Genomic DNA, 26563 nt, shown 5'->3' with positions numbered 1-26563 from the left:
GTTATTATTTTTTAGTGTTATTGGACAGGGATGAGAAATTGAGAGGGAAGAGGGAGATAGGGAGAGAGAGGGGGGCCAGGTGGTAGTGCACCTATTTGAGTGTACGTGTTAACAATGCACAGGGACCCAGGTTCAAGTCCCCAGTCCTCACTTGCAGGGGAAAGCTTCACAAGTGGTAAAGCAGTGCTACAAGTGTCTCTCTGTCTCTCTCCCTATCTCCCCCTTCCCTCTTGATTTCTGGCTGTCTCTATCCAGTAAATAAAGATAATAAATTAAAAAAATATTTAAAGAGAAAGAGGGAGAGACATCAACACCCCTGCAGCACTGCATCACCACTCGTGAAGCTCCCTCCTAGTGAAGCTTCCCCCCTGCAGGTGAACCAGTAGCTTGAACCTGGGTCTTGCACACTAATATGTGCACTCAGCCAAGTGCACCCACCACCCAGCTCTACATGTATTTATTATGAGAGAGAGATTAAGGCACTGTTCTGCTGTGGCGTAAGGTGGTTCTGGGAATTAAACCTAAGACTTCTGAGACATCCAGCCTAGTTGTTGATCCTCTAATAGACTGAACTATCTCTCTGACCCTGTGGACATTTTTTGGTCAATTTTATGCTGCCTTTTTTTTTTTTTTTTCTCCTTTGTTTTGTTTTATGAGAGAGACTGAGATCCCGAGACCAGAACGTTATTCTGGCACTCTGGCAAATATAATGTCAGGTATTAAAACGAGGACCCCCTACACCTGGAAGTCCTAGACACTACCCATTGAGCCATCTTCTTGGTCTAGACAGTTCACTATTTTTTTTAAATCTACATGACTCTCCTTGCCTCAGAATACTCCTCCTTGCCCCCTCATCCCCAGGGCTGGCTAATTGTGACATCCACACTGCCAGACCTTCTGTGTAGGCCAGCTTATTACTCTTTTTGTAAAAAAATTATGTATTTATTTATTCCCTTTTGTTGCTCTTGTTGTTTTATTGTTGTAGTTATTATTGATATCGTTGTTGTTGGCTAGGACAGAGAGAAATGGAGAGAGGAGGGGAAGACAGAGAGAGGGAGAGAAAGACAGACACCTGCAGACTAGCTTCACTGCTTGTGAAGCGACTGCCCTGCAGGTAGAGAGCTGGGGGCTTGAACCAGAACCCTTAGGCCAGTCCTTGTGCTTTGTGCCATGTGCGCTTAACCCACTGCACTACCGCCCGACTCCCAGCTCATTACTCTTGCTACTATGGATGACAAGTAAAGATGGGCTCTCCAGAACATAGCCCCACTTTTTTTCCCAGTCATTTGTGGGGCTTCACTGCTCTGGGTTGACTTTTTCAGATAGATGGAGGCTGAGGTTTAGAGAGAGAATGGGGAAGAAGCCTCAGCTCCAAAGCTTACTGCAACATGGTAGGAGCCAGGCTACAGTCTAGGCTGTACACATGACAAAGCAGTGTATTATACAAGCTAGCTACCTTGCTGGCCATAACCCCTCCCCTTGCCTCCCCTCCCTGCCCCTCCCCACCCCACCCTACTTTGGTTTATGGTAGTGCTGGGGCTTGAACATGGGACCTTTGTTGCCATTTTGTTGTTATTTTAAGACCCTCATTCCTTGTCCTTCTCTGTATTTCACTTTACTACTAACAAACTGTCAGTTAAATCTTACTCAAGTGGCAGGGGAGATAACTCAGCTGGTGCAGCGCAGGACTTACATGCCTCAGACTCCCAGGCTCATTGCCAGCATCACATGTGTGGGAATGTTGTTCTGGCTTCTCTCACTCTCACTCTTACTCTCACTTTCTTTCTTTTCCATTTTTTTAAAAATTTATTTATTTATTAATGAGAAAGATAGGAGAGAGAGAAAGAACCAGACATCACTCTGGTACACGTGCTGCTGCGGATTGAACTCGGGATCTCATGCTTGAAAATCTAATGCTTTATCCACTGCACCACCTCCCGGACCACTCTTTTAAAAAAATATTTATTTATTTATTTATTCCTTTTTGTTGTCCTTGTTTTATTGTTGTAGTTATTATTGTTATTGTTGTTGATGTCATCGTTGTTGGATAGGACAAAGAGAAATGGAGAGAAGGGGGAGATTAGGAGTCTGGCGGTGGTGCAGTGGGTTAAGCACACTTGGTGCAAAGCTTAAGGATCCCGGTCTGAGCCACCGGCTCCCCACCTGCAGGGGAGTTGCTTCACAGGTGGTGAAGCAGGTCTGCAGGTGTCTGTCTTTCTCTCCCCCTTCTGTCTTCCCCTCCTTTCTTCATTTCTCTCTGTCCTGTCCAACAACAACGACATCAATAACAACAACAATAATAACCACAACAATGTTAAGCAACAAAAGAGAAAATAAATATTTAAAAAATTAAAAAGTTAGTTAAAAAAAATTTAAAAAAAAAGAGGGGGAGAGAAAGATAGACACCTGCAGACCTGCTTCACCACCTGTGAAGCAACTCCCCTGCAAGTGGAAGCCAGGGGCTCGAACCGGGATCCTTTCACCGGACCTTGTGCTTTGTGCCACATGCGCTTAACCCACTGCGCTACCACCTGACTCCCTCACTCTCACTTTCATGTGAAGCTATTCCCATATAGAGTAAATAAAACTTTAACAAAAAAAATCTCATTCAACATTTCTTTTTCCATTTCTTTAGGAGCACAGTGAGAAGAAACAGAGGGTCAGGTTTCAGCTGGAGATCTCCAGCAATCCCGAGGAGCAGCGCAGCAGCATATTACACCTGCAGGAGGCGGTGCGGCAACATGTGGCTCAGATCCGGCAGCTGGAGAAGCAGATGTACTCTATCATGAAGGTAGGTAGGCGCCTAGGCAGTCTGAGGACAGGGAGGTCTCCAACAAGGGAGATCTTTCAGTTTCTGTTGTTCTGGTCCCCTAGTCTCTGCAGGATGACAGCAAGAATGAGAACCTACTTGACCTGAACCAAAAACTTCAATTGCAGCTAAATCAGGAGAAGGCCAATCTACAACTGGAAAGCGAAGAGCTTAATATCCTCATCAGGTGCCCCAGCATTCTGTTTGCGTAAATGTTACGCTATCTCCTTACCCTACCCTAGCATTCTTTTTTAAAAATATTTATTCCCTTTTGTTGCCCTTATTGTTTTATTGTTGTTGTTATTGATGTTGTTGTTGGATAGGACAGAAAGAAATAGAGAGAGATGGGGAAGACAGAGACGGGGAGAGAAAAATAAACACCTGCAGACCTGCTTCACCACTTGTGAAGTGACTCCCCTGCAGGTAGGGAGCTGGGGGCTCGAACCGGGATCCTTACGATGGTCCTTGCGCTTTGTGCCACCTGTGCTTAACCCGCTGCACTACCGCCTGACTCCCTACCGTAGAATTCTTTACCTGCTCTCTTGTAGTGTTCCCAGTTAGAGTTGCTTTCTTTCTTCACTATGCTCTTATAGTCTTTTTAAAAATTATTTTTATTATCTTTATTTATTAGATAAAGACAGCCAGAAATCTAGGGGGTTGAGGAAAATAAAGAGGGAGAGAGAGAGAGACACCTGCAGTGCTGCCTCACCACTTGCGAAGCTTTCCCCCTGCAGGTGGGGACTGGGGCTCAAAGTCCTTGCACATTATAATGTACACTCAACCAGGTGCGCAATCACCCGGCCCCTGCTCTTTTTTAAAAAAATATTTATTTATTTATTTATTCCCTTTTGTTGCCCTTGTTGTTTTATTGTTGTAGTTATTATTGTCGTTGTTAGATAGGAGAGAGAGAAATGGAGAGAGGAGGGGAAGACAGAGAAGGGGAAAGAGAGACACCTATAGACCTGCTTCACCACCTGTGAAGTGACTCCCCTGCAGGTGGGGAGCCAGGGGCTCGAACCTGGATTTTTTTTTTTTATTTCTTTATTGGGGAATTAATGCTTTACATTCAACAGTAAATACAATAGTTTGTACATGCATAACATTCCCCAGATTCCCTTTTTTTAAAAAAATATTTATTTATTTTCTCTTTTGTTGTCCTTGTTGTTTTTCGTTGTTGTTGTAGTTATTATTGTTATTGATGTTGTTGTTGTTAGATAGGACAGAGAGAAATGGAGAGAGGAGGGGAAGACAGGGGGCAGAGAAAGATAGACACCTGCAGACCTGCTTCACCGCTTGTGAAGCGACTCCCCTGCAGGTGGGGAGCCGGGGGCTCGAACCGGGATCCTTATGCCGACCTTGTGCTTTGCGCCACCTGCGCTTAACCCGCTGAGCTACAGCCCAACTCCCACCCAGATTCCCATTTAATAATACAACCCCCACTATGTCATTCATCATCTTTCATGGACCTGTATTCTCCCCACCCATCCACCCCAGAGTCTTTTACTTTGGTGCAATACGCCAACTCCAGTTCAGGTTCTAATTGTGTTTTCTTTTCTGATCTTGTTTTTCAACTTCGGCCTGAGACTGAGATCATCCCATATTCATCCTTCTGTTTCTGACTTATTTCACTCAACATGATTTTTTCAAGGTCCATCCAAGATCGGCTGAAAACGGTGAAGCCACCATTTTTTACAGCTGAGTAGTATTCCATTGTGTATATATACCACAACTTGCTCAGCCACTCATCTGTTGTTAGACACCTGGGTTGCTTCCAGGTTTTGGCTATTACAAATTGTGCTGCCAAGAACATATGTGTACACAGATCTTTTTGGATGGATGTGTTGGGTTCCTTAGGATATATCCCCAGGAGGGGAATTGCAGGGTCATAGGGTAGGTCCATTTCTAGCCTTCTGAGAGTTTTCCAGACTGTTCTCCACAGAGGTTGGACCAGTTGACATTCCCACCAGCAGTGCAGGAGGGTTCCTTTGACCCCACACCCTCTCCAGCATTTGCTGCTGTTACCTTTTCTGATGTGTGACATTCTCACAGGAGTGAAGTGATATCTCATTGTTGTCTTGATTTGCATTTCTCTGACAATCAGAGACTTGGAGCATTTTTTCATGTGTTTCTCGGCCTTTTGGATCTCTTCTGTGGTGAATATTCTGTCCAAGTCCTCCCCCCATTTTTGGATGGGGTTATTTGTTGTCTTGTTGTTGAGTCTGGCAAGCTCTTTATATATGTTGGTTATTAAACTCTTATCTGATGTATGGCATGTAAAGATCTTCTCCCATTCTGTGAGGGGTCTCTTGGTTTGGGTAGTGGTTTCTTTTGCTGTGAAGAAGCTTTTTAATGTGATGTAGTCCCATAGATTTATACTTGCCTTAGTCTTCCTTGTAATTGGATTCGTTTCATTGAAAAATGTCTTTAAAATTTATGCGGAAAAAAGTTCTGCCTCTTCTTCTTTTTCTTCTAGCGTTTGCCCTTCTTCCGTAGCCAGTCAATAGCGTCAGGTTGAGCCTGATGTAAAGTTTCGAGACCTCCTTTGAATCTGGAGAGGTGGCAGTCATTGACTATGTGGGTCATAGTCTGTCTGTAGCCGCAGGGGCAATTCGGGTCGTCTCTGGCTCCCCAGCGATGGAACATAGCGGCGCACAGGCCATGGCCTGTTCGATAGCGATTGAGGAGGGCCCAAGTATCCTCTAAGTATCTGATAGTTTCTGGTCTAACATCCAAGTCCTTGATCCACTTGGAATTTACTTTTGTATTTGGTGAAATACAGTGATTCAGTTTCATTCTTCTGCATGTTTCAACCCATTGTTTCCAACACCATTTGTTGAAGAGACTCTGCTTTCCCCATGTAATAGTCTGGGCCCCTTTGTCAAAGATTAGATGTCCATAGGTGTGGGGCCTCATTTCTGGGCTCTCAATTCTATTCCACTGGTCAGTGTGTCTGTTCATGTTCCAGTACCAAGCAGTTTTGATGACAATGGCCCTATAATACAGTTTGAGATCTGGCAGTGTGATGCCTCCGGTTCTGTTCTTTTTTCTCAAGATTGTTTTGGCAATTCTAGGTCTTTTCTGGTTCCAGATAAACATTTGTAGCATTTTTTCTATTCTCCTAAAAAATGTGCTTGGGATCTTGATGGGGATAGCATTAAATTTGTACATGGCTCTGGGTAATATATTTTCATCTTGATGATGTTACTTCTTCCAACCCATGAACATGGAATATCTTTCCACTTCTTTGTGTCTTTTTCAATTTCTTTGAGTAGTGACTCATAATTTTCAGTATACAAGTCTTTCACTTCTTTGGTTAGGTTTACTCCTAGATATTTTATTGTTTTTGTTGCTATAGAAAAAGGAACTGATTTCTGGATTTCAATTTCTTCTAACTTAGTGTTTGCATAGAGGAATGCCACTGACTTTTGAATGTTAATTTTATAGCCTGACACATTACTGTATTGCCTGATGATTTCCAAAAGCTTCTTGCTGGATCGAACCGGGATTTATACGCCTGTCCTTGAGCTTTGCGCCACATGCTCTTAACCCGTTGCACTATCGCCCGACTCCCCAGCCCCTGTTTTTATAGTCTTTAGTGTGCATTATCAAAGTCTGATATGATAGATTCATCTCTTCCTAAATGAACTTTGTTGGACTTGACCAAGAGGTTGACAAAAGAAGATTCCTTTGGGACAGTGAAATATCAGTAGTTCACTTGTGATAGTGAGCTGCTTTGCCATGTTTGAGATCTAGGTTCAAGCCCAGCCCCTACTGCGTTGAAGGAAGCTTTGATGCTATGGTCTCTCTTCCCCTCCCCATTTCCTTTTTTAGGTGCTTTATTTTAATAAAATTAAAGATACAGAGAGAAAGACCAGCCAGAGCACTGCTCAGCTCTGGTTTATGGTGGGGCTGGGGATTGAACCTCAGAGTCTCAGGCATGAAAGTCTTTTGCAGAACCGTTATGCTGTCTCCCCAGCCCATCATTCTCTCTCTCCCTCTCCGTCTTTAGAAAAATAATAATAAAAATGATCCCTTTATTAGGTCTTTACTAAAGTATCTTCAGGGAAGGGAAAAGAGTTTTAAGTTGAAAAACATCACTTTTGTGATCTTGAGCTGGAAATTAATTGCAGTATTGCAGTTGAACTGAAAGTAAAACATCTTAAAGTAAAAAGGGGGGGCTGCAGGGTAGATAGCATAATGGTTATGCAAAGAGACTCTCATTGCCTGAGGCCCCAAAGTCACAGGTTCAATCTCCACCCCCCCACACCACAAGCCAGAGCTAGGCATTGTTCTGGTAAAAAAAAAAACAGTTCCAGATGCCATCACAAGAGTTACTTGTAGTAAGAAACTATCAAGAAGATATGAAAAGGGAGTCGGGCAGTAGCGCAGCGGGTTAAGTGCACGTGGCACAAAGTGCAAGGACCCGTTAGGATCCCGGTTCAAGCCCCAGGCTCCCCACCTTCAGGGGAGTGGCTTCACAGGTGGTGAAGCAGGTCTGCAGGTGTCTCTCTGTCTCTCTTCCTCTCTGTCTCCCCCTTCTCTCTCAGTGTCTCTATCCAATATAAATAAAATAAAATAAGAGGATATGAAAAATGAGATTGGGGTAGATAGCCTAATGGTTCTGCCAAGAGACTCTCATACCTGAGGCTCTGAAGTCCCAGGTTCAATCCCCCACACCACCATGAGCCAGAGCTGAGTGATGCTCTGTTTAAAAAAAAAAAAAAAGACAAGAAAGAAAGATGAGGTTTTTGCTCCTATTGTCCAGTGTGAGAAGAATGATAGATTCAAATATATATATATATGTATGTATATATAGAATAGCTATTCCAGAGTGACTCAATCTCTGGTTTTAAATCCTGCTTCATTCTAGAGCCATCAACACTACCTCAACCTAAATGTCATTGCCTATTTTGACTTTGGCCCTCCTGTCCATTAACTAGGTGCTTTAAGGATTTTCAGTTACAGCAGGCCAACAAGATGGAATTGAGAAAGCAACAGGAAGATGTTAGTGTGGTTCGTCGTACTGAGTTCTATTTTGCTCAAGCACGCTGGCGCCTGACAGAGGAAGATGGACAGCTGGGAATTGCTGAACTAGAGCTGCAGCGGTTCCTCTATAGCAAGGTAATATACATATATTCACATAAAGCAGACTATATTGGGAGCTGGGTGGTGGCACACCCAGTTAAGTGCACGTATTACCAAGCACAAGGGCCCAGGTTTGAGTCCCTGCTTCCCATCTGCAGGCAGTCTGCTTCATGAGTGTTCAAGCACGTCTGAAGGTGTCTTTCTCTTCCTCTTCCTCTTTTTTTTTTTTTTAAGATTTTATTTATTTATGAGAAAGACAGGAGGAGAGAGAAAGAACCAGACATCACTCTGGCACATGTGCTGCTGGGGATCGAATTCAGGACCTCATGCTTGAGAGTCCAAAGCTTTACCGCTACGCCACCTCCCAGACCACTTCTCTTCCTCTTTCTATTTTCCCATTCTCTCTCAACTTCTCTCTGTCATATCTAATAATTAAAAAATTATTAGAAAGAAAAAAAATGGTGGTCCGGGAGGTGGCACAGTGGCTAAGGCAATAAACTCTCAAGCTTGAGGTCCTAAGTTCAGTCCCTGGCAGCAGGTGTACCAGAGTGATGTCTGGTTCTTTCTCGCTCCCCTATCTTTTTCATTAATAAATAAATAAAATCTTTAAAGAAAAGAAAAGAAAATGGCCTCCAGGAGCAGGGGGTTCGTAGTGCTAGTACTGAGCCCCTAGTAATAACCCTGGTGGCAAAAAAAAAATTGGGGGGCACCGAGTGGCAACATACCTGGTTGAGCACATGTTACAATGCACAAGGACCTGGGTTCGAGCCCCCACTCCCCACCTACGGGAGAAAGCTTTGCGAGTGGTGAAATAGGGCTACAGGTGTCTCTCCCCCCCCTACTATCCCCTTCCCTCTCGATTTCTGTCTGTCTCTTTTCAATAAATAAAGGTAATACCCCCCAAAAAATTAAGAATATATTTTGAGGGCAGAGGAGAGAGCATAATGGTTATTCAAAGAGATTGTCATGCCTGAGGATCTGAACTCACATGTTAATCCCACACACCAGCATAAGCCAGACCTGAGCAGTATGCTAGTTAAAAAACAAAAAAAATGTATTGAGAGGTTCTTCTTCTATTGAGAGGTATCAACCTATCTCAGGCATCTAACTCACAAAAAGGGACTATTGTATTATATGATTATTAACAATAATAGGAATGAGTAGGGGTCCAGCTGGTGGTGTACCTGGTTGAAGGCACACAATGTCATTATCATGCAAAGGACCTGGATTCAAGTCCCTTCACAAGTGGTGAAGCAGGTCTGCAGGTATCTCTCTGTCTCCCTATCTCCTTCCCCTCCCTTCTCAATATCTCTCTGTCCTATCAAATAAAAGGAAAAAATGGCCACCAGGAATGGTGGATTCATCATACAGGCACCAATCCCCAGAGATAACCCTGGTTTAATAATAAGATATAGATGAGCTTGCTCAGATGCTGTCTTCTTGATTACTTATCTCTAGAAAGTTAGCCCAGAGGGAAGTACCCTTCCAGGTCTGCTGGAAATAAGAGTCATTAATTTCTGGCCAGTGAAATAGCTCACTTGATTAGTGTGCTGCTTTTCCATGTATGTGACCAAGGCTTGAGCTTGGCCCTCACTGCATTGAAGAAAGCTTCAGTGCTGTGGTCTTCTTCCTCCTCTCTTTCTCTGTCTTTATGTCTCTAAAACAAACAGCAGAAATACTTAGAACCATTAGTTTCTACACTGGCATTCAACTTTCTTTTAATTATCTTTAAAAATTTACATATTGGGAGTCAGGTGGTAGTGCAGTGGGTTAAGCGCATGTGGCGCAAAGCATAAGGACCAGCATAAGGATCCCGGTTCAAGTCCCCACTCCCCACCTGCAAGGGAGTCCCTTCCCAAGCGGTGAAGCAGGTCTGCAAGTGTCTATCTTTCTCTCCCTCTCTGTCTTCCCCTCCTCTTTCCATCCTATTCAACAATGATGACATCAATAATAATAATAATAACTACAACAATAAAACAAGGGCAACAAAGGGAATCAATAATTTTTTTAAATAAATTTAAATAAATAAATCAAATATATTTTTGGGCAGAGGGTAGATAGCATAATGGTTATGCAAACAGACTCTCATGCCTGAGACTCCAAAGTCCTCGGTTCAATCCCCCGCACCACCATAAGCCAGAGCTGGTTAAAAATAAAATAAAGGGAGTTGGGTGGTAGTGCAGCAGGTTAACTGCTGTGGCACAAAGCTAAGGACAGGCTTAATGATCCCGGTTCAAGCCTCTGGCTCCCCACCTGCAGGGAGGTTGCTTCACAGGTGGTGAAGCAGGTCTGCAGGTGTCTATCTTTCTCTCCCTGTCTCTGTCTTCCCCTCCTCTCTCTATTTCTCTCTGTCCTATCTAACAACAATGGCATCAATAACAACAACAATAATAACTACAACAACAATAAAAAAAAAACAAGGGCAACAAGAGGGAAAATTTAAAAAAAATAAAATAAAATTTTTAAAAATAAATGTTTTAAATATATATTTAAAAAATATTTATTTATTCCCTTTTGTTGCCCTTGTTGTTTTATTGTTGTAGTTATTGTTGTTATTGAGGTTGTCGTTGTTAGATATGACAGAGAGAAGGAGAGAAAGATAGACTCCTGCAGACCTGCTTCACTGCCTGTGAAACTTTCTTCCTGCTAGCAGAGACTGGGGTCTTGAATCTTGGTCCTTAAATATTATAATATATGTGATCCACTGGGTGCACCACCATCCTGCCTCTCTTTTAATTATCTTCAGCATGGAATAAGAGACACTACTGAAAAGACTACTGTGTATGCCAGTATACCATTTCTTTGGTAAGCTCTTGAGAAAGCTTATTCTTATGAATGGGGTGGGGGGTTGTCCTGTCTTTATAGGTGAATAAGTCTGATGACACAGCAGAACACCTTCTGGAATTGGGCTGGTTCACTATGAATAACCTCCTTCCTAATGCTGTCTACAAGGCAAGTCTTATTTTCCTATTCCTAGTTCATTAACGTTCTTCCCAGCACAGGAAATTTTCTATGTCCCTTCCACATAAGCCCACCATGGGACACAGTGTCGTGTTCTGAGATGGTAAAAACTCTCCCACCTTGCCAAGACCATTGCTTTCCGTCTCAGTCTGCAGATGAGTGAGATGACTTGCCACTCTGTCCTACAGGTAGTCCTACGGCCCCAGAGCTCCTGCCAGTCTGGGCGACAGCTGGCTCTGCGCCTCTTCAGTAAAGTCCGACCCCCTGTTGGAGGTATCTCTGTTAAGGAGCATTTTGAGGTTAGTAAAGAGTCCTTTGGGGACCTACAAAAAAAGGCAGCCCAAAGCTATATGTGCTATATTATGCTACCTTAGGGGTAGGTAAACTGAGGGATGACATCTGAGCTTAATTGCTTCTTCAGCTTTTCTCCTCTTTAGGTAAATGTGGTGCCTCTCACCATCCAGCTGACACACCAGTTCTTCCATAGAATAATGGGCTTTTTCTTTCCTGGCCGAAGTGTGGAAGATGATGAGGTTGGTGATGAAGAAGATAAATCCAAACTGGTGACTACTGGTGAGAACTTCGGTGGTAGAGCTCCAGGATGGGCTAGCGGCCCCAGAGGCAGCTCAGGCTCTAGAACAAGGATGACAGCTGGTGTGCTTGCTTTCCCATAGGAATTCCAGTAGTTAAGCCTCGGCAGCTGATTGCAGCAGATGACGCTACATCCCTGGGCCCTGGGAAGGGTGTGACACAGGGCTTGAACCGGAGTTCGGGGGTCAGAAGGTCATTTCGCAAAGCACCTGAGGTACTAGATATGCACCTACTGATTAAAAAGAGAGAGAGAGTGACCTTTTGGTACTCTCTCCTGGCTGTGGGATTTTTCTTTTGCCTTTGTGTCTACTGCAGGGTTGAAAGGGAAGGGAGATGCTGGGGTTCTAATTTCAGAGACTCAATTTCTTTTCTGTTTTTTAGCACCCTGTGGATGATATTGACAAGATGAAAGAGCGAGCTGCCATGAACAATTCCTTTATCTATATAAAGATTCCACAAGTTCCACTGTGTGTGAGCTACAAGGTCTGCTCTTCCCCAGTACTTTTCATTTTATTTTTTTATTTTTTTTAAATTATTTTATTTATTTATTTAGATGCAGGGAGAGAGACACACACAGAGAAACACCAGAGCACTGCTCAGCTTTGGCTTATGATGGCATGGGGGATTGAACCTGGGACTTCAGTGCCTCACGCATGAGAGTCTCTTTGCATAACCATTATGCTATCTCCCCCACCCCATTTTATTTTTTAAAAGATTTATTTCAGGGAGTCGGGCAGTAGTGTGGTGGGTTAAGCACAGGTGGTGCAAAGCGTAAGGACCGGCATAAGGATCCCAGTTCGAACCCCTGGCTCCCCACCTGCTGAGGAGTCGATTCACAGGTGGTGGTGCTAGGTCTGCAGGTGTCTGTCTTTCTCTCTCCCTCTCTGTCTTCCTCTCCTCTCTCCTTTTCTCTCTGTCCTGTCAGCAACAACATCAATAACAACAATAACTACAACAATAAAAAACAACTGAGGCAACAAAAGGGAATAAATAAATAAATAAATACTTAAAATAATATTTATTTCAGTGGGACAGATAGCATAATGGTTATGCAAAGACTATGTGCCATAGTCTCAGGTTCAGTCCCCCACACTACCATCAACCAGAGCTGAGCAGTGCTCTGGGGAAAAAAATTTAAAAGAGAAAGTAGTCTGGGAGGTGGTGCAGGGGATAAAGCATTGGACTCTCAAGCATGAGGTCCCAAGTTCAATCTCCGGCAGCACATGTACCAGAGTGATATCAGGTTCTTTCTCTCTCTTTCCTATCTTTCTCATTAGTAAATAAGTAAAATCTTAATATGTATATATATATATATATATAGCATATATGTTATTTATTCCCTTTTGTTGTCCTTGTTGTTCTGTTATTATTGTTATTTATGTCATTGTTGTGGATAGGACAGAGAGAAATGGAGAGAAGAGGGGAAGACAGAGAGGGGGAGAAAAAGACAGACACCTGCAGGCCTGTTTCACCACCTGTGAAATGACTCCCCTGCAGATGGGGAGCCGGGGGCTCAAACTGGATCCTTATGCTGGTCCTTGAGCTTTGTGCCACCTGCGCTTAACCCACTGCACTACCGCCCTGCCCCCCAAGAAATATTTTTAAAAAGATTTATTTCATGTGGCCTGGGAAGCATAGTGGTTATACTAAAAGGCATTCATACCTGAGGCTCTGAGGTCCCAGGTTCAGTCCCCTGTGTCACCATAACCCAGACCTGAGCAGGGCTCTGGGGCTCTGGTAAGAGGAAAGAAAAGAGAAAGATTTCGTGTGAGATTGAAGCCAGAGCCCCATGCACTGATGAGGGTCATACAAGGAACAAAGACATGCATCTGATCAGCCAGTTGGACTGTTGTCCTGGCTGTTCAGTTTTCTTTTCAGATTTATTTATGTAGTCTGGGAGGTGACACAGTGGATAATGCATTGGACTCTCAGACATGAGGTCACAAATTTGATTAGTGCCATCATGTGCCAGTGTGATTGATGCTTTGTCTATCCAATAAGTAAATAAGTTTAAAATACCTAGGAACCAGAGATCATAAGAATTTGTCTACCTCAGGAGACTGTTGAATGCAACTTTAACGAGAAAAAAAGACCTGAAGCCCACTCTAGCATAAGTGGTTCTTGATAGCAAACCCTGGACTTTATACATTCAAGTCTTGCATTCTATCCACCATATCCCCTCCCTAGCCATGTTCCAGCACTTTTTAGAATACAGTAGAAAGTGGATGAGGGGCCAGACAGTAGTGTGCCTGGTTAAGCGCACACATTATAGTGTACAAGGGCCCGGGTTTAAGTCCTTGTTCCCCACCTGCGGGGGGGGGGGGGAAGCTTCACAAGTTTCCTCTGTTCCCCTCAGGTTTCCATTACCAGACTGAGTTAAGGGAAAAGCAGGATCTAAGTTACTGATGCAGGAAGGGACTAACTAGACTTGCACTCAAGTACTGAGTGGGACTAAAAATAGCAGCTGCATATATATATATGTGTGTGTGTGTGTGTGTGTGTGTGTATGTATATACATATGTATATGTATATATGCATTTTTCCCCTTCTCCCCCTTCTCTTACAGGGTGAGAAGAACAGTGTGGACTGGGGTGACCTTAACCTGGTCCTCCCCTGTTTGGAATACCACAACAACACATGGACATGGCTAGACTTTGCCATGGCTGTTAAGAGGGACAGCCGCAAAGCCCTGGTTGCCCAGGTATTCCACCAAAAATCATGTCTGTCCAGTTAACAGGCTGGCGAGCATGTCCTCTGCTCAGGAGTATTTCATTGTAGGGTGTATTAACAGCCTTGAGAAGGGGCAGGTGAACTAAGTGGACATCTCTCCCTGTTCTGTGACTTAGCCCAGATGACTAAATGAAGTGTTTTGTATGTTTACTAACCGGAGAAGCAACAACTTCAGATTTAGAATGGACTCTGATTAAACTGTGCAGTTTATACTTTGAATTGCTTCATTGTGCCTTCACATTAAGTTTATTAGATCTTTATTTATTTCGTTCACTTTGATTTACTCTGCCTGTCCCACTAATATTTACCTTCCCTTTTACTCTCTAACTTAACAGGTAATCAAAGAGAAACTAAGGCTGAAGCCTGCGACAGGTTCTGAGGTTCGGGGGAAACTCGAAACTAAATCAGACCTCAACATGAAACAGCAGGAAGAGGAAGAGAAAGCTCGGCTCCTCATCGGTTTAAGTGTGGGCAACAAGAACCCTGGCAAGAAGTCCATCTTTGGCAGACGCAAGTGATCCTGCAATCCAGGGGTGGCTGCAGTATAGGCTCTGACTGATGACTCAGACCCCAGAGACTTTTGGGGTGGGAGGCACTTTGCTTCATCCATTAGGATTTGTGGGGTTCAGGAGCCTACATACTATTGTGGAGAAAGGCATTGCTCTTCAGCTGCTGACCTGTTTCCTGCTGAGCGTGGTGGATAATAATGCTGAGTTCTACCTCACACTGATCGGCTGGCCCAAGCCCAGAGGGGACGTCAAAAGAACAAGATCCAGGGGATAGACCCAGGGCAAGGATATGGTTCCTTTGGGGTCAGCTGAAAGAGGGGACATGGGGGGACAGACCTGATCAAGTGTGGTAAATTTTTATAAACAGACATATATATATAATATATATCTATATATCTATGTGTATATATAGATATTTCTAAGTATAACTGTTCTCCTTCTGTGCCAGAAAGCTAAGGATGGAGGTCAGGGCCTGATCTGTCCTCATCCACTGCCTTGTATGAAGGAGATAGTAGTGTTGGGGGAGGGGCCAGCCTCTCCTCAATCTGTGCCAAGCTTATTTGGGAGAGTGGCAGTAGGAGCCAGGGCTGGCCATGGGTTCCCCTGGGGTATGCCCTGGAGATTGATAAGACAATGATTTAAAGAGAAAAATATATTTTAAATTGGATGCTGGCCTTTTTTTTAAATTGTGTTGAATGCATGGGTTCATCCTGTCTGGGTCCTTCCTCTCTGTCAACCCAAGACACATCCTCTTGCCACTCTTGCCTTTTCCTCCAGCCTGAAACAATATTATATATCCTTTCCAGCCCTGATGTGACACTGACCGCAGGCTGATAGGTTTCTGGGCATTTTAGTTTTGATTATAAGGCTGTTAATCAAGGGCACTGGGATTTGGGGGTAGGGAGAGATTTGGCTACATTACTTATATCTGTAGTCATGAACAGCAAAGAGGAGGTGGGGCTTGTATGTAATGCAGCATTTGGGGAGGAATTGGTTATGTAACCAGGGCAACAGACTTAGCAAGAGAGGAGGCAGAGGCTAGAGATGGGAGCAGTGAGCTGTCGGCAGAGGCAACATGCCCGGATGACTGCTTCTCATAAGGTAGGCTCTGAGGCTGACAGCCTGTGTAGTGGGTAAGTGAAGGAGGCAGGGGTTTGAGGCCTAGGACGTCACTGGTGAAGATCATGTTAGTGATTCACAACGTAGGAATAGTGAGGCCCCATTATGAGGCTATAATGTGAGGTTTCCCTGCACCATAGTGAGGGAAGCAAGTAGTATTTCTGATATTCTATGTGGAAAATTCCCATCACTGCTTTCCTAGAGGATTTGAATTGTGCAGAAAAGTTTAGGTATTGGTTCAAATCAAGGGTAGTGACAATTTTGCCTGGTGCTCAAAAACATACCTCTGGGTAGGGTTGAGACTGAAAGGGAGGAAGTGCCTGCAAAGACGGACAGAAACTAATAATGCTTCAAGGGTAAAGTTTAGAATGGCTTCCTTGGTTCTCAGCAGGGTGGCAACATCCAGGGGCCCTTGGTCCAAGGCTGGTAGAGCCTCTGATCAGGTATGGGTCAGGTCTGGAAGAACTGTGGGGGTTACAGGGGCATTGATGTTTGTACCAGGAGCCCCTGGAGCCAGCCCCACTGCTAGTTGAGAAGCATCTGTCTGAGTGGCCAGTGCCTCAGTTCATCAACCTTTTCCTGCCGGAGTTTCCAGTTAGGGCCCTTAGAGGGCAGTCACAACTCAAGGTAGGTTAATGGAACCACTGGGAGGGGTTTCAGTCTTGGGGAGATAGTTGAAAACTACCACAGTCTTAATTGCCTTGTTCTCCATTTCTCTGTCTAGGTTTTAGGCCTTGTAGCTAAAGGTTCCTTTGGAACTGTCCTTAAGGTGCTTGATTGTGGCCAGAACAAAGTATTTGCAGTGAAGGTAGGGACCTAGGTTGCCAACCTATGCTCTTTTCTCTCCTTTTAAATTTTTTTTTATTATCTTTATTTATTTATTGGTTAGAGACAGCCAGAAATCAAGAGGAAGGGGTGGGATAGTGAGAACGAGAGACAGAGAAGCACTTGTAGTACTGCTGCACCACTTGTGAAGATTTTCTCCTGCAGGTGGGGACCGGGGACTTGAACCTGGGTCCTTGCGCATTGTAACATGCTCAACCAGGTGTACCACCACCTGGCCCCTCTATGTTCTTTTCTAGTTCTGCCTCTGCTTTTGATTCTAGAAAGAGATTGGGCATAGCACTTTTCCCCTCTCAGAATGATCACTTCTGTCCCTTTTTATAGGTAGTACCCAAGGTAAAGGTCCTGCAGAGGGACATCCTGAAGCAGTGCAAAGAGGAGGTCAGCATCCAGGTATGCACAGAGCCTGAGAATGGATTCTAGTGAGAGCTAAACCTCAGGTAGGGGAAGTATCTTTCTTGCCCAGTTGCCCTGCTTTTCCTGATTCTGACCCTCTGCTCCTACCTGGTTTAATACCAAACGAGAACCTGGGTAAAGGAACAACCAGGTCCTGCCAGGGGAAATCTCTCTAGTATGTCTTGCCATGTTCCTTAGTATTTTGCTGGTTCTGGAATTACTGAAAAGACAGTCTCAATTAGCTCCCTTTCTGCCTAAGTAGGTAAAACTTTGCTCCTTGGGAGTCGGGCGGTAGCGCAGCGGGTTAAGCGCACGTGGTGCAAAGCGCAAGGACCGGCATAAGGATCTCGGTTCGAGCCCCCAGTTCCCCACCTGCAGGGGAGTTGCTTCACAGGCGGTGAAGCAGGTTTGCAGGTGTCTCTCTGTCCTCTGTCCTCTGTCCTCTGTCCTCCTCTCTCCATTTCTCTCTGTTCTAGCCAGGAACGATGATATCAATAACAACAATAATAACTACAATAAACAAGGGTGACAAAAAGAAATAAATACATATTTTTAAAAATTAAAAAAAAAACTTTGCTTCTTGTCACTCAGTGATCCTTTACTTCCTGTTTTCTTTTCTTTTTTTTTTTTTACTTCCTGTTTTCTTAATCCCCAGCGACAGATGAACCATCCTTTTGTACACAGTCTGGGGGACAGCTGGCAGGGAAGACGGCACCTCTTCATTAGTGAGTGACTGACCTTTTGTTCCTAAGGGTCCTACTACTGTATTTCCCGCCTGAGATGACCTTTCCCTGTGTCCTCTTCTTGCTTTACTTGCTTCCCCTTCTCATAGTTCTCTCTCCCAAAGGGAGAGGGAGCAATAAGTGGCATCTGTTTAGTCAGGAGGTCTACAGTGCCTTGATCCCAGGCACAGCAGCTCTCAAATATGACCCAGATGCCTGGTGCTTTGCAGTGTGCAGCTACTGCAACACAGATCTGTACTCCTTGTGGTCTGCTGTTGGCTGTTTTGCTGAAGCTTCCATTCGTCTTTTTGCTGCTGAGCTGGTCCTGGTCCTGTGTAAGTGAAACAAGTTTAGTAATGGACATGGGAGGAGAGGGTTAAGGGGCCAGAGAGAAAATTAACTTTGGAGATCAAAGAATAAAGGTAGGAAATTGGAAGGCACAGTAGAAGAACTTCAGCACACTGCTTGCTTGCTGTCACCCACAGGCTATCTTCATGACTTGGGCATCATCCACCGAGATGTGAAGGTAGGGGGTTAAGTGCTTTTTCTTCTCTGAGGTGAAGCCTCAGAAGTTACAACAGGGTTGGAGTTGAGTGGTAGTGCAACGGGTTAAGCGCACATGGTACAGTGCACAAGGACTAGCTTAAGGATCCCGGTTCGAGCTCCCAGATCCCCACCTGCAGGGGAGTCGCTTCACAGGCGGTGAAGCAGGTCTGCAGGTGTCTTATCTTTTTCTCCCCCTCTCTGTCTTCCCCTCCTCTCTCCATTTCTCTCTGTCCTATCTGGCAACAACAACAGCAGTAACAACAACAATAATAATAACCACAACAATGATAAAACAAGGGCAACAAAAAAGGGGAAAAAAATAAGTCTTCAGGAGCAGTAGATTCATGATTCAGGCATGCACTGAGCCCCAGCAATAACCCTGGAGGCAAAAAAGAAAAAAACAAGTTCCAGCAGGTCTAAAAAATCAGAGGACTGCTGAGAACAGCTGACACTGGGAAGCTTATGGGTGCTAAGGGTTTGAGCAAAGGCTCTCCAGGTATCAAGCTGAATACTGAGTTGGACATCTTCAGCTTCAGAATATACATGTTGAAAGAGGGTTGAAAGGAAGAAGATAAATATTAACCCATAATTTTTCAGATGGAAAATATCCTTTTGGATGAACGAGGTAAGTTTGTATCTTTTCCTGGTCCCACAATGAGAGTTACCTTGACTTGGGAATCCGTTATGGCTGACAAGGAGCAGGCGAGTGGTGCTGTTGCCTTACTTTTCACAGGCCATCTGAAACTGACAGACTTTGGTTTGTCCCGCCACTTGCCCCAAGGAGCCCAAGCTTATACTATCTGTGGCACTCTGCAGTACATGGGTGAGAGACGTGAAAGCTGTGGTAAGCACTGGGTAAGAGGACAGCCAGTCAATGTCCGTGACAAGTTATCTTTTTATCTGTAGCCCCAGAGGTCTTGAGTGGAGGGCCTTACAACCATGCTGCTGATTGGTGGTCCCTGGGTGTCTTGCTTTTATCTCTGGCAATTGGGAAGGTAAGAGAATGGTAGTGATGTTGGACAGAAGAGAAGGGAGTTTTGTGGGCAGGAAGAAAAACCTCAGGTGCTCTTGCCTTATTCCTACTAAGGAATGACACTTGTCTATCTACCCCTAACTCAGTACCCAGTAGCTGCAGAGAGAGATCATGTGGCCATGTTGGCAAGTGTGACTCACTGTGACTCTGAGATCCCAGCGTCTCTTAACCAAGGGCTTTCGCTCCTGCTCCATGAGGTAAGGGTGAGCACTACTCTCCCTAGCTACCACACCATCCAGCCTCTCCTTCCCCTATCACTGAAGTGGCATTTTACCCATTCCTCTGATTAATTATTATGGGGGGTTGAGGTGAGGGGCTCTGGTTAGATCAGTGCTTAATGCCTGCCCTCTAAATTTTGATTAATGCTCGCACTTGAAATTTTACTTCCTCAGTCCTGGTCCTCCAGTCTCCCCATCCACTCCGGAAGAAGTGGGCTAGTGCTACTCTCTCACGAGTACTACTCCCTGACTCTCACCTTTTCTCCTAAACTACCCCATTTTTCCCCCTTATAAATCCGCTCCTCTTTCTGTGCTCCACAGCTCCATGAACCCCCCCTTTTTAGCTTCTCAGTTCATCTCCTTTCTTATCCTAGTTCTTCATTCTTTGTGCTCTGTTGCCCTCCAGCTCTTAAGCCAGAATCCCCTCCACCGGCTACGTTATTTGCATCACTTCCAGCTCCACCCGTTCTTTCGAGGTGTCGCCTTTGACCCGGAGCTCCTGCAGAAGCAGCCAGTGAACTTCGTCATGGAGACGCAAGCAGCCCAGCTCAGTCCACCAGATTCTATGCTCTTCAAGGACTTTGACTGTGACCTGGAGTCCTACCTGGTCCATCCAAGTCCTGCTTAAGCCCTTTTACAGTAAATCTCCTCCACTGCCAACTCAGTATGACCACGTTGAAAATGGATGATCCAGTTTTGTTTTTTTACTTTGTAGCTTCGTACTGTATTCCATTCTGTTCTAGGCAATGGTTCAGAATTCAAATTTTAGGCCTCCTGCTGCTGGCAACCACAATTCACCCTTTGCCCTGTCCCATCATATAGCACACCTCTCAGTTCAGTGTCTTAGACTGAAGACCTTTCCTGCTTTTCTCTAGTACCCATGTCTGAAGCTTTCAGCCAGTGGCTTCTCCACATTTCACTCTGCCATGCTCTTTTTCTTGAGCAATACAGTTAACTTCATAGCTTCCCAAGGTGCTACTTATGAATTTAATACAGACTTAGCAAAAACTTTGTTTTTGAAGGTCTTAAAAACTGGTATTTCGGGAGTCAGGCAGTAGTGCAGCGGGTTAAACACACGTGGTGCAAAGCGCAGGACCGGCTTAAGGATCCAGGTTCGAGCCCCGGCTTCCCACCTGCAGAGGAGTCACCTTCACAGGTGGTGAAGCAGGTCTCCAGGTGTCTCTCTGTCTCTTTTCCTCTGTACCTCCCCCTTTTCTCTCTGTCTTATCCAATAACAAATAAATAAATAAAGATTAAAAAAAACACAAAAAGACCTGGTATTTCAAACCTAGATATATAGCTAAAAAACATATTTTGGGGGGCTGGGCAGTGGTGCACCTGGTTGACTACACGTTACAGTGCACAAGGACCTAGGTTTGAGCCTGTGTCCCCACCTACAGGGGGAAAGCTTCACAAGTGGTGAAACAGAGCTGCAGGTGTCTCTCTGTCTCTCAGTCTCTCACTCTCTATATTCCCCTTCCCTCTCAATTTCTGGCTGCCTTTGTCCAATAAATAAATAAAGATAATAATAGAAAATTTAAAAAGAAAACATACTTGGGGACTCAAACCAGTCTGTATTAAATATAGCTTTTGCAAATTAAGAAGTAGAGTACAGCATCTAGGTCCCAGATTTAATTCGCAGCTTCATCATAGGCCAGAGCTGAGCAGTACTTTGGTTTAAAGAAAAAGGAGGTGGAGGGGGTGAGCCCACCCAATAGACCATGTATATGCTGTCGTATGCTTTACATTGGTTTGTTCTAGCCCTCCCCCGCCAAGAGAATTGGATCAGTCCAGTTAATTTCGCGGGCCCGCTTGGCCCCACCCCAAGGGACCCCGGGAGAGGGTTCCTGAGTACAAGAGTTCCAGAGTTCCAGAGTTGGTGAGTTCCTGAGTTCGAGAGGAAGAGAGAGAGGGCCAGAGGGTTCCAGAGTTGGAGAGTTCCCCAGTTACAGAGTAAGAGGGAGTGCTTGTGCCGCCACAAAGAGACAGCAGAGTTCTGTTTGGTGATTAGTTTGTCTTAGTTTGTGAATCTTTGTTCCTGAATAAAGAAATACAGCTGCCCTGCCCAGCCGTTGTCTCCGCGTCTCTGTTACCCGCCGTGAAGCTAGAGCCGCCCGGCAAGAGCCTCCGAAATTTTAACAACAAATGGCGCCCACGTGGACCTGACCTGCGCATCTCTCAGATAAGTAAAGACAATTTGGCTAACTATGCACTATGGCCTTCTCTTCTGCTTGTGAAGAGATCTCCAAAGGCCTCTGCTCTTTCTTCACAAGACTGTTTTGCTGTTTCTGGAACATTTATCTCTGGACCACTCTGTGGTTTCCACTCGCTCGGGCGAACTCAGAACAGCCAGCGGGAAGAGCCAGCGGGTGGGAGGCAAGGCGCGGAGCTGCCGTTTCCACCTGGTTAAACAGCCAGCCAGCCGGCTGCGCCCAGACAAACCCGCAGCCCCGCAGTCCCGCAGCCCGCAGGAGGCCGAAGCCAGCACACAAGAGCCCCTGGAGCCCGAGGCCAACACGCAAGAGCCCGAGGCCAGCCCACAGGAGCCAGCTCTCCACCGCGTGGCGCAGGGCGCTGGACTCGTGATCCCTCCACACTGCTCAGCCACTGCGAACAGGGCAGCAGACATGGCAGGGCCATGGGGCAGGGCCGCGGCGGCCTATCATGGCCGCCAACCCTGGGCACCTAGGCCCACGCCTTCTACAAAGATGGCCTGCCTGCCCTCTTGCTATAAATTCTGGAACCATCCCGGGCCTCCCGGACCCCTGGGCTCCCTGCCGAAACTGGGCACACGAGATCTCCAGCCACCGGTCCGGTCTGAAGGCAGACAAGCTGGAGTACGCAGAGATTTGTGCAGAGATCACAACCTGCAATTCCTAGAAGTGGAGCTGCACGGGAAGCCACCTCCGGATGGTGAACCCCCCCCCCCAACAACTAAGACAGTACAGATTTAAATTCATATTTAAAATGACATGTCTTTGTAACAAAGGTTTCTCTCCTTGTGTATTAATGACCATGTTTATGTGTATGTTTAAAGTTTGGTAAACAGTAGCTTTAAGGCTAAATTCTTACTAGTCAAAGTTAAATGAAAAAGGTTTTCAATGTAATTCTCATAAAGATAAAATTAACTTACATTTAAAGTCTAAGGTAAAAATTAGTTAACAATCAATATATTTTAACTAAGTTAGTCTAAACAAAAGGTTAAATAGACCTGTTGATATGTAAAACTCTCCATTACCTTCTCTATTAGAAATGGTAGATCGCACAATGGCTATGCTAATTATTCTCATGCCTGAGGTTTCCTCTCCGGCCCACACCTAGGGTGTGTCTCCATCTTGAATGGGTGTAACAAAAGGTTAAAAGACGTTGTTGATATGTAAAAGTCTCAAATTCCTTTTCTGTTAGAAACGTTGGATCCTGCAGTAGATATGCTAATAACAAGTTTTGTTTCATAGTAAGTAAGTTGCAGCCAGCTGCCTGTGGGACTCTAGGCCGTTCCCCGCCCCCATGCAAATGCCCTTCAAAGAAAGTACGCCCCCCAGAGGCAAGAAATGTTTTTTTTTAAGCTGATAAAGTTTAGTTTGTGCCAGTTTCTTTTAAAAAAAAAAAAAATGCCTGTACGATATAGGTTTCTGTTCACCCCACACCCTTGATACTGTAGCCATTTAGTTAAAAGAAAAGGGGGAATTGTCGTATGCTTTCCATTGGTTTGTTCTAGCCCTCCCCCGCCAAGAGAATTGGATCAGTCCAGTTAATTTCGCGGGCCTGCTTGGCTCCGCCCCAAGGGACCCCGGGAGAGGGTTCCTGAGTACAAGAGTTCCAGAGTTCCAGAGTTGGAGAGTTCCTGAGTTCGAGAGTAAAAGAAAGAGTGCTTGCGCCGCCGCAAAGAGACAGCAAAGTTCTGTTTGGTGATTAGTTTGTCTTAGTTGTTCCTGAATAAAGAAATACAGCTTCCCTGCCCAGCCGTTGTCTCCGCGTCTCTGTTACCCGCCGTGAAGCAAGCCCGGCAAGAGCCTCCGGAATTTTAACAACAAAATGCCTTGTCAGATGTGAGACCCCTAGTTTGAGTATTGGCACCACATGGAATACCATGGCTCCTGGGAAAGTTTTACAGATGATATGTGATGCTGTGGTGTTTTTACCCTCTCTAGATATCTCCCTTTAATTGAAATAAAAAGAATAAAAAAGTACATCCAGTAGTGGTGGAATTGTGCTTTTTTTAAAGAATTAAAAAAAAAAAAACTTAAAAACGTATTTATTGATTTTGGAATAGAGACAGAGAAGCTGGGAGGGAGGGAGAGTGGGAAAGGGGGAAAGAGACCATTTGTGAAGCTTAACCCCTGCAGGTAGGAACCGAAAAGCTTGAACCCAGGTCCTTGAACATTGTCAGGTTTTCCCTACCAAGTGTGCCATCACCCAGCCCCCTGCACATTTTTAAGGCACCCATTGCCTCAATTTTTTAAAGTGAATCTAGTATCCTGAAGTGAGAAAGCAGGAACTGGAACATGCATGCAATTTAAAAAGAACATGGATGGTGGTCCGGGAGGTGGCACAGTGGCTAAGGAACTAGACTCTCAAGCATGAAGTCCTGAGTTCAATTCCTGGCAGCACATGTACCAGAGTGATGTCTGGCTCTTTCTCTCTCTTCCTATCTTTCTCATTAATAAAATAAAATCTTTAAAAGAACACAGATGGGTTAAATATCTTTAGGCATCAATGAAGTAGTTATCCAACTTTTTCCAAAAGCAAAACCCCTTCAGAATGCATACTGACTCAAATCAGTCCTTTCTCTAAGCAACTCAGGAGTTAGTTTCTGATGGGCAAAACCACAGGATTAAGAGGCATGACATCAAAGTGAAGCTTGAAGGTTAGGGGCCTGGGAGGTAGCACAGTTCAACTCTTGGTATTGCATGTGCTGGTTCTCCCTCTGTCCATCTCTCATTATCAGATCTGACACACATACAAAGAGAGCCAGCCAGGCAGTGGCATACCTAGTAAAGCGTATATATTACCATGTATGAGGATCCAGGTTCAAGCCTCCAGTTCGCACCTTCAGGGAGAAAGCTTCATAATACTGTTGGTGTCTCTCTTATAAAAAAGGAAAAATAGGGAGTCCGGTGGTAGCACAGCGGGTTAAGCACATATGGCGCAAAGCACAACAACCAGCGTAAGGATCCTGGTTCAAGCCCCTGGCTCCCTACCTGCAGGGGAGTCGCTTTACAAGTGGTGAAGCAGGTCTGCAGGTGTCTTGTCTTTCTCTCCTGTCTTCCCCTCTGCTCTCCATTTCTCTCTGTCCTATCTAAGAACGATGACATCAATAGTAACAACAATACAACAACAAACTACAACAACAACAATGAAAGTTGATCTGGGGGGGGGCTGGCGGTAGTGGACCGGGTTAAGGGCACATAGTGCGACGCAGAAGGACCTGCACAAGGATCCCAGTTGGAACCCCCAGCTCCCCACCTGCAGGGTGGGACCTTTCACTTTACAAGTGGTGAAACAGATCTGCAGGTGTCTTATCTTTCCCCCTCTCTGCCTTCTCTCTCAATTTCTCTATCCCATCAAATAACAACAGCAGCAGCAACACAACAACAATGGAAAAAAGATGGCCTCCAGGTGCAGTGGAGGCACCGAGCCCTAGCAATAACCTTGGAGGCAAAAAAGTTGATCTGGAAAGGCAAAGCCTAACCCAAACAGAAACACCCCCCAGCAGTATTTTTAATTTTGACATTTTTAAAACTTTATTTATTGGATAGAGACAGCCAGAAGTCAAGAGACAAAGGGGTGATAGAGAGGGAGAGAGACAGAGAGACACCTACAACCCTGCTTCACCACTTGCAAAGCTTTCCCCTTGCAGGTGGGGGCTGGGCCGGACCCCTGTCCTTGCGCATTGTAATATGCACTCAACCAGGTGCCCACAACCCAGTCCCTTTTTTATTTTATTTATTTATGAAAAAAATAGATCTTTAAATTTATTTTCCTTTTTTTGTTGCCCTTGTTGTCTTTATCATTGTTGTAGTTATTATTATTGTTGTTATTTATGTTGTTGTTGCTGGATAGGACAGAGAGAAATGGAGAGAGGAGGGGAAGACTGAGATGGGGAGAGAAAGATAGACACTTGCAGACCTGCTATTTTATTTTTTTTTATATTTATCTACTTATTCCCTTTTTTTGCCCTTGTTATTTTATTGTTGTAGTTAATATTGTTACTGATGTCGTTGTTGTTGGATAGGACAGAGAAATGGAGAGAGGAGGGAAAGACAGAGGGGGAGAGAAAGACACCTGCAGACCTGCCTCACCACTTGTGAAGCAACTCCCCTGCAGATGGGGATCCAGGGCTAGAACTGGGATTCTTACACCAGTCTTTGTGCTTCGTGCCATCTGCACTTAACCTGCTGCGTTACCACCTGACTCCCCCTTTTAAAATTTTTTTGACTAATGCACTGTTTAGCTCTGGTTTATGGTGGTGCTGAGGGTTGATCTTGGGACCTCTGAGCCTGAAGCAGAAAGGTTTTTTTTTTTCCTTTATTGGGGAATTAATGTTTTACATTTGACAGTAAGTATAATAGTTTGTACATGCATAACATTTATCAGTTTTCCACATAACAATACAACCCCCACTAGGTCCTCTGTCAACCTTCTCCCGGGACCTGTATTCTTCCCCTCCCCCCACCCCAGAGTCTTTTTACTTTGGTGCAATACACCAACTTCAGTCCAGGTTATCAAGAGGAAAGGGTTTTTTTTTTTTTTTAATTGGGGAATTAATGTTTTACACTCGACAGTAAATGCAATAGTTTTTACATGCATAACATTTCCCAGTTTTCCTTATAACAATACAACCCCCACTTGGTCTTCTGTCATCCTTTTTGGACCTGTACTCTCACCCCCACCCATCCCAGAGTCTTTTACTTTGGTGCAATACGCCAATTCCAGTTCAGGTTCTGCTTGTGTTTTCTCTTCTGATCTTGTTTTTCAACTTCTGCCTGAGAGTGAGATCA

The 26563-nt window shown here is 44.8% G+C and overlaps 2 protein-coding genes and 1 long non-coding RNA gene across 8 annotated transcripts in view; 2 read left to right on the top strand and 1 right to left on the bottom strand.

The window, feature by feature from the left end:
• The window catches only part of BLTP2 (bridge-like lipid transfer protein family member 2), a 49426-nt gene extending 34074 nt beyond the window's left edge, over positions 1–15352 (top strand). For 3 of the 4 annotated variants that reach the window (XM_060204017.1, XM_060204018.1, XM_060204019.1), the window contains 10 exons: positions 2636–2791; positions 2875–2996; positions 7750–7930; positions 10760–10850; positions 11048–11154; positions 11293–11428; positions 11530–11660; positions 11828–11929; positions 14013–14147; positions 14512–15352. In XM_060204017.1, coding sequence (XP_060060000.1) covers positions 2636–2791; positions 2875–2996; positions 7750–7930; positions 10760–10850; positions 11048–11154; positions 11293–11428; positions 11530–11660; positions 11828–11929; positions 14013–14147; positions 14512–14694 — 1344 coding nt within the window. In that variant the 3' untranslated portion in view covers positions 14695–15352. Of the gene's footprint in view, positions 1–2635; positions 2792–2874; positions 2997–7749; positions 7931–10759; positions 10851–11047; positions 11155–11276; positions 11429–11529; positions 11661–11827; positions 11930–14012; positions 14148–14511 lie in introns of those variants that run through there. The other variant, XR_009553138.1, reaches the window with a different exon arrangement.
• Positions 1–26563, bottom strand: part of LOC132542014 (uncharacterized) — a 78466-nt gene that overhangs the window by 13646 nt on the left and 38257 nt on the right. The window lies entirely within an intron of this gene.
• On the top strand, positions 15460–23758 carry RSKR (ribosomal protein S6 kinase related). Of its 3 annotated transcripts, XM_060204023.1 has the most exons (12): positions 15460–15786; positions 16306–16431; positions 16529–16612; positions 16972–17040; positions 17699–17768; positions 17996–18100; positions 18251–18291; positions 18909–18936; positions 19045–19134; positions 19218–19306; positions 19431–19541; positions 19969–23758. In XM_060204023.1, exons 1-12 carry the CDS (start codon positions 15730–15732, stop codon positions 20188–20190), a joined length of 1092 nt encoding a protein of 363 aa, XP_060060006.1. In that variant the 5' UTR covers positions 15460–15729; the 3' UTR covers positions 20191–23758. The 3 variants fall into 3 exon arrangements, with proteins under 3 accessions (XP_060060006.1, XP_016047029.1, XP_060060005.1); XM_016191543.2 differs by having other exon boundaries at positions 18909–19134; XM_060204022.1 differs by lacking the exon at positions 17996–18100 and having other exon boundaries at positions 18909–19134.

This window comes from Erinaceus europaeus, chromosome 12 (genome assembly GCF_950295315.1).
Source record: "Erinaceus europaeus chromosome 12, mEriEur2.1, whole genome shotgun sequence".
Taxonomy (NCBI): Eukaryota; Metazoa; Chordata; class Mammalia; order Eulipotyphla; family Erinaceidae; genus Erinaceus; species Erinaceus europaeus.
Note: the sequence above shows the minus strand (reverse complement) of the source record. Positions and strands in the feature narration are given on the sequence as shown.

Coding starts and splice junctions, on each gene's coding strand:
- RSKR (XM_016191543.2), top strand. CDS start 15,730: ATGGGAGCAGTGAGCTGTCGGCAGAGGCAACATGCCCGGATGACTGCT. Junction 16,432..16,528: donor GAGGGCAGTCACAACTCAAG/GTAGGTTAATGG, acceptor TTCTCTGTCTAG/GTTTTAGGCCTTGTAGCTAA. Junction 16,613..16,971: donor ACAAAGTATTTGCAGTGAAG/GTAGGGACCTAG, acceptor CCCTTTTTATAG/GTAGTACCCAAGGTAAAGGT.